The following is a 7836-nucleotide window of genomic DNA, read 5'->3' as shown; positions in this document are numbered from 1 at the left end:
CAGGAAGGCTTTCCACAATGCTTAGGAATGTGTTTACAAGAATTTTTGACCATTTGTGAGGTCGGACACTGACGTGGGACGAGAAGGCCTCACTTTCAGTCTCAGCTCTAATTGGTATTTGTAGAAATTGTTTGCTTTGCTGAGGCCATGGAAGTGACTCAAATGCCTGAATTCAATGATTTGAATAGCTGGACAAATATTTTGGGCAATATTGTGGCAGCACAAACATACTGAGTGGGCCTGAAAGATAAACTAACTAACATTTTTCTTTCTTGTGGCACATGTATGAGTATACATGATTAAAATGTCTATATTTTCACTCATCAAACAATTACTGATGAAAATGACTATGACTTTAATGATGCAAAAATACTGTGACATGTCCAAAAAACCTCTCCTATAGCTGTTGCATTATGGGTGTTTTGTTTATAAACTTAAAGGTATACAGGATGATTTTCAGGAATTTTAGGAAAGAACCGCCCTCTCCACCGTTTGAAAAAAATGCGCATGCGCAACGCTGTACCTGCTCCCGAGACGTAACGCCTACTAAAACGCGTGCGAGAGACATCCAGTTCTCCTCGTGCACGCTCTGTTTACAAGTCACAAGTCGGCATCGCTCACATAAGCTCACTTTACAAGAAGATTTGCACCAGAGGGGTGAAACTGTGTAAAAATGTCCGAGAATAATGCGTCGGGTCGGCCGCCGGCTTGATGAGGACCGTGTGGAGTGAGCTGCGCGCAGGGACGAGCACGTACGACGGGCTTACGTCATATATCACCAGAATGATTGACAATTGGGAGGACCAGTTATTTTGATGATCCACCCGGAAGAAGAAAATCCTCTACTATACCTTTAATCTGACATAATGGCTTTGAGACAAGTTTGATAGTTAGCTTTCATGGCATCATCAATGATATGTTGGCCCGGGTTTCCATGTTGTGTTGTGTTGTGTTGTGTTGTGTTGTGTTGTGTTGTGTTGTGTTGTGTTGTGTTGTGTTGTGTTGTGTCCACTACGCTTAAGAATTTTTTTTCTTTTTAACCTCCTAAGACCCAAACTCTTAAATGGCATTCCATTTTAATTTCTCTTTGCTATTTGAGCTGATTGGGACCTGATGATTGTACAAAAACAGAGAATTATCTTATTACATGATGTAGTTTCTGAGAAAAATGATGTCCTCATATGTGGACATTCGTGTTAAATTCCAATATAACACAATTCATTCACAATTGAGTAATGATGTACAAAACTCTATATTTGGTACCTGAACATGGCAACATTTTTTCCTGAGTGCAAAACCAAAGTAGGAAACTATTGTCCATTTTCCTACGTGCAAAAACAAAAATATAAACAATGATTGTGCGTTTATTCTCAGCGCAAAATCCAAAAAAATAAATAACTTCACATTTTTGCTCAGTGCAAAAGTAAAATTACAATGAAAACAATTTTGCGTATTTGAGTCGTATACTTCGTTTGTAGTGCTGCTAGCAGTTGCAGGAAAAGGTGTGACTGTAATAAAGTAAAAACACATTGTAAACATTCTGCAATGTTACTATTCTAAACTATAAATGCCAATTTGTGAATTAGCCCTCCTGCGGACTGAGACATGGGGCACTGCCTTCACTGGATGCCTTTTCCCTTGGACAGAAACATCTGGGTCATCTTCTTGCTCTGAAAAGTCAGAGTTGTCATTGTCATGCTGGCTCAAGAAGGTTATGGCCACCTACATCCGAAATTTTAAGAACTGCATGACGTTCTTCTTTGAAGTGCCAAATACACTGAGGTTCTTTACGGTACAGTAACCAGCTGTTGGCTAAAGCCAGATCAGTAAAGAGCATTAGCATTCGCAGTGTCCATTTCTTTGCACGGCCATTCATGCCATCGTCGCTCATCATTCTATCGACAAGGTCAACTCCACCCATCTTGGAGTTATGAGATGGTTAAATATCTTTTCAGTTTCTTGTCCCATCATTGGCAGATAGTGTCGCCATGGACAAGCTCCTGTGAATGGAATTATCTGCTCATCAATAGAAACGCATTCTGGGCGAGCCTGGGCAATGCAACCTTTCAGAATGCGGTTCAGAAAAGGCCTCACTTTCCAGAATTTATCACACCCTTTCAGAACGTCTGGAACATCATCATCAATGGCTACTTTTAGTGATTTCCTCAGTCTGAAAAATCTGGCACGTGTGAACTTTTCTGTGATGGCAGGAATTCTCAAAGCGCTGGACCAATACATCTTGACTGCAGGATACTGGACACAAGACATCAAAATAGAAGCACCAAAAAAATAGATTTCATTAGTTGACGTGTTGATTGAGTCCCAACTTCTGGCCAGTGATACAGCATTGGAGCAATCAGCAATCATTTATCAAATCTTTATCAATATACTGTTCCATGTGGTCTAGTGGGGTCCAGCCCTCTCTGTCATCCACAGTGTCCTCTTCATGCTCAAACTGAGCTTGATTTGGTGTTAGCGGAGAAGCCCGCCATCACAGCCCACGTCCTTTCTTGGACTGTGCTTGATGGCTTGGTCCTGGCGTTGTCTCTTCTGAGACATTGCTTGAGACATCATGCTCATCCTGCTGTGCCCGAGAGCAATGCCTGGGAGTGCGTGATTTGTCACTGTCGCGATCCGAACGATATCCTTGATATTCCTCACGGAGATGTTTGCGTCCTCTGATAGGCTGAGGAATGGGGTCCTCACACCCACTACTGTCCTCCTCACTGCTGCTTGGCTCCTGTCGTGGGGGCTGATAATCAGCATCCTCCAAGGAATCATCGATGTCTGACAAATCTTCCACTTCTGACTTGTCTTCATCAATTAACCCCAGCAACTCAAGCACTTGTGATGCAGAATAACGTTCTCAAAGAAAAAATCATGACAAAAATCAAATAAAATCTATGTAAATTTATTAATAAAACATACCATATCTGATTGTACTGTAGTAAACTATTTTTTTTCTACCAAAATCATCCCAAAATACAATCTCAAAACTAAATCCCTTTGTCCACATTTGTGGACATGTTCAACAAAACTGTCAGAACTAAGTCCTTCTGTCCACATATGTGGACATCATATTTAACAGCATGGTAAGTTGTTATAATTACAAACTTTTGTCAAAATTCACTTCAATAACGAACATTGAACACTTATAAATACATCTGAACAAGAATCATCCATGAAATTTATTTGAATTTTTTACCTGGTCAACTTTTGGATCGGGGTTGGCCGGCTGAACTTCTAGGTGTGTTGTCAGCCATCTTGAATCTAACCTGTAATGTGTTATACTCTTCTTCCACCACCAAGTGGCAGTATGATATCCTCATAAGTGGACACCAGGGCCTTGTAGAGCAAAATGTAGTATTGTGGTCTAGACCAGTGTTTTTCAACCTTTTTTGAGCCAAGGCACACTTTTTTCTTTGGAAAAATCTCGAGGCACACCACCACCCAAAAATGGTAAAATTTTAAATGCTGTAGCCTATATTAACAATATAAAGTCATTCTCATCAATGCTTTATCATCAGGAATCAAATAAATACAGAAAAAAAGTATTTCCCAATTTCTTTTTTTTATTTTTACTCACTCAGTGTGAAACCTGGTGGATGAACACAGAGCTGAGATCCTGGCAGGAATGGAAGACAGACAAACACCAACATGTCTAGTTCGGAGTTCAAATCCTCCCTTTTCAAGAACTTCTCCATCACTGTCACTGACACAGTACTTTGATACAAGATGGTAGCAGCCGCACGTGGTGGTGATTAACGAGACTGACGTCTTTCAGTTTCAATTTCAACGGCAAAGTTTGGCAGTATTTATACACGATTACTCTGCAATACACTGTTTTTTTAGAAAAAAATATGATATTGGATAATTTCCCACGGCACACCTGACTATATCTCGCAGAACGTGAGTGTGCCGCGGCACAGTGGTTGAAAAACACTGGTCTAGACAACTGAAAATGTGAAGTCCACATATGTGGACGCCAGGTCCGAGGTTATATGTATTCTATGAAATTTTGAAAGTTTGGACCTTTTGAGGCTCACAGGCCTTATGATGGACAACTATGATCTCAAACATGCAACAAACCCTCATTTGAATTCTCCCATTGATGCTCATGGTTGAAAGCTTAGTTGATTGCCTGCAAAGTGCAATTTATTTGTGTGAGCATGCAATTTCTCTCACTTAATGCAGGATATTAGGAAAACAGGCCATCACAATTTGAAGCAGGATGAACTGTTTGGAATTAGTAGAAACAAATTGGCAAATGAAAAAAAATCCAAAACACAACTCGTGCTACATACTATAAAGAAGCATTGCAGTAATAAAGAAACATTCTACTCAATACAAGTTTCCCTGTGAAGCTTCTTACAATCTCCACATGCAGCCTGAAATGACATATCAGCTTGAAACGCTGCAGAGCAAGTTGTGACTGCACACCATAAAAATGCATACTCGAAGCCATGGTGCTTGCTAAAAGCAAGCAAGAGCACAACACAGATTTTTCCTGCCAAGAGCAGATTCATTATCATGTTGTTTCTGCAATTCTGACACTTATTTAACTAATTACCTTCAACAGGGTATTCTTTACCAATTTCCTAAGTGCAATGTGTAATTGGTCAATAAAGAGTGACAAGTGAGAGAAATATGAAATTCACTGAGTCATCCGAGCTGAAGAAGGGAAGTGGAAAGAGTTAGAAGCAGGAGCACATCTGGCATTTATAACAACATCTGCATCATTAATGTCATCATCCCCGTAACTGTAATAAATCAGATCATCACTTTTTCCATTCTTGAAAACATAAACTACTGCTTGGAAAAAAAAGAAAAATCACATACTCAGGATTCATGTTTAAACCACTTTAGTACAGAGATGTTTTATTTATGTTTTTTACATCTTTTATCTGAAGAAAACCACAAACTGAAGCGGGAATAAATCCACTGCTAATGATTAAATCTTTTTTTTTTGCTGTTTGATAAATTTGATCAAAAGTTGATTTAGTGCTTCACACATTAATCTACTGACAGTGTGCATTTTTAAAACATAGATACAACACATCCAGCAGTTCATGTATTTTTCTTGCAAATATCACAATATGTACTTGTCCGTGTGCAAGCTGGAGCAGTGCAGGTGTTACTTTGTTTGTTTAGAAAATATTAAATTTTTCTTCAATTTAAAAAAAACTTTCAAATCTATAAATGGTGAATAATGTGTGATTGTCTTAGTTTTAAAATTCTCAGGTTGATGTTATTAAGCATAATTGTCTTTCATGGTGTTTCGTCGATCTGAATTGAATAGAAAAATTGCAAAAGTAAATAAGGGAAGAAACCTATAAGGTCCCATTTCCATGACAATTTGTTCTCTATATTTGTTCTTCTACTTGCGCATTTGCAGAACAACTATTTGCAACGGCTGTAGTGTGAAGAAGCAGTGTTTTTCCTAAATGAAAAGTTCCGCTTTCCCCGTTTCAACAAGTGTTTTGAGAAGTTGTGTTTTCAATGACACCGAAAACTGTTATCGTGGAAACAGACAATCAAAACACAATGACAGTATTGCATTTTCACTTGAAATCATTGCTTAAAACATCCTTCAGCAATACCAAAGAATTAAAATTAGTAATGCAATACGTGCCCTTTAAGGGCAACATGAATGACGTACCGGAAATATCTTTTTCTTTCTAGTGCGAAACAATTTTTACCTTCAAGAGAATAAGAACTTTTTCTCTCTTTGCTTTCAGAGAAAAGGTGTCCAGCATGTCCCTGAACTCGAGTGTGTCAGGCGGCCAGCTCTTCTGCCCCCAGCTCCAGCTGATGAGAGACCACGTCCTCAACAACAACACCCATGCCAAGCTGGCGGTGGTTTGCATCCACGGTTTAGTCTCCTGCCTGGGGATCTTGGAGAACGCCCTCATCATCTGGGTGGTGGGCTTCCAACTCAGGAGACGCACCGTGGCCTCCGTCTGGGTGCTCAACCTGGCTTTGTCGGACTTCCTGGCCACCCTGACGCTCCCCCTCTTCACCTTCTACCTGGCCTCGCTTCACAGCTGGGAGCTGGGCAGCCCACTCTGCAAAGCGCAGGCCTCCATCTTTTTCTTGAACATGTTTGTTTCAGCTTTCCTGTTGGCCGCCATCTCACTGGACCGCCTTCTTCTTGTGATAAAGCCGGTGTGGAGCCAGAATCATCGGTCTGTAACTGGAGCATGGAAGGTGTGTGTCGTAGGTTGGATATGGGCAGCGGTTAACACGTTACCATACTATCTGTTCCGTTCAGTGACAGAGAAAACAGACAGCAGGAAGCTGTGCTATCATGACTTTGCCTTGTATCTGTCCCCTGACGCCACGCTGGAGAGAGCCTGCAATGTGAGACAGACTTCCACAGCTGTCTCCAAGTTGCTGCTTGCCTTCCTGTTCCCCCTGATAGTGATCGCTGGCAGCTACATCAAAATCGTCCTGAGCCTCAGAAACCGGCACAAGAGGAGGAAGCAGAGCACCATCAGACTAACTGATACGCTCATCACGTCAAGCAAAAATGGAGAATCAGCCGATGTCCAGACACCCACAAAAACTACCAATGTCTTCCTGAAGCTTCCATTTTTGAGGTTGCCTTCCACCCCAACTGAGAAGAAACTCTCGCCCACCACCTCCACTCAGACAAACCAAAGCCAGCTCTCCCAGAGTTTTACCAAAATGGTGACGTCCGTGATCGCAGCCTTTGCTCTGTGCTGGGCTCCGTACCACATCTTCTGCATGATCGAAGTCTCAGCCCAGTACAATAAAGACAACCTCAAACTGGTGGAAGAGGGATTGCCTCTGGCTACGACCATTGCCTTCCTAAATCCGGTGTTGAATCCCATCCTGTATGCCTTCAGCTGCCCAGACTTCTGCGTGAGGATACGACAGAGTCTGGGAGCGGTGTTTGAAGGGCTGGTAGAGGAAGGTGGGCTCCTCATGGGCCCGGGGAAAGGCATGAGGGCTCACATTCGACGGAGGAGCAGCCGAGATGTCGGTCTCGGAGTCCCCGGGTCACCCAAAGGTTCTGGTTCACCCTGTCCGTCGGCAGACAACCATCCTCCATTATCTTCACCTTCACTCACCAGAGGCCTCCAGATGGAGCAAACTGGACACAACTGAATTAAAGAAGGAGAACAATGTTGAAACACTGTCCACCTTTACATCTATACCTCAGAGTACCATAGGCATATTGGCATATTGGATATCCTGAATATAGACCTTGACTTGTATTTGGACATTCGAAAAATAAGAATTTGATTGATTTCTTGGCAATTTTGGACAGACATTTTGTGCTTTTAGGTTCCTTTTTATCTTCTGCCGCAGATGTAGTTAGTTTTCTTGATAATTTTTTTTTAAATTTATTTAATGTTTTTAAAAGGGAGATGAGGCAGCAAAGTGGGACCTATGCTGGCTCCTGTCCCACCACTCTCACCCAGTAGACTGGAAAAATCTACCCAGACAAATATTTCAGTATTACATGTGTTTTGCCCCGTCATGACTCAAGTTACTACCAGCAATGATGATCATCTTGCCTGGGGTTATGTTTAGGCTATAAACTTTGTCAGCACAAAATCAGTCAGCACCTTTCCAAACACTGGAATTACTATCAAATTAAAGACCATTTATCAAGATAAATCCAAAACACCCATCCCTGGGGTCAAAGTCTCAACCAGTCCTGTATCGAGAGATGAGCAAGTGATTAACCTCAGGCTGCATTCACACAACAACCTCTTAACGGGAAAATGGAAAGCTCAGGGGCCCGTTCACACGACAATGGTGCTTGGAGCCATTGAAAACTCAGCTTTTTGAAAACGCTCCGACTCC

At 41.6% G+C, this 7836-nt stretch overlaps 1 protein-coding gene across 1 annotated transcript in view; it reads left to right on the top strand.

Annotated features, from left to right (window-relative positions):
- LOC308144872 (prostaglandin D2 receptor 2) overlaps positions 1-7131 on the top strand; it is a gene marked incomplete at its 3' end in the record, with an annotated part of 9173 nt that extends 2042 nt beyond the window's left edge. Inside the window, exon 2 of the mRNA XM_080516120.1 lies at positions 5739-7131. Within this exon, the coding sequence (XP_080372246.1) occupies positions 5755-7131 (1377 nt within the window). The 5' untranslated portion in view covers positions 5739-5754. The remainder of the gene's footprint in view (positions 1-5738) is intronic.
- Positions 7132-7836: the final 705 nt, after the last annotated feature.

Source organism: Blennius ocellaris (assembly GCF_963422515.1).
Source record: "Blennius ocellaris genome assembly, chromosome: 3".
Lineage (NCBI taxonomy): Eukaryota > Metazoa > Chordata > Actinopteri > Blenniiformes > Blenniidae > Blennius > Blennius ocellaris.
This window is presented reverse-complemented; position numbering and strand designations above follow the sequence as displayed.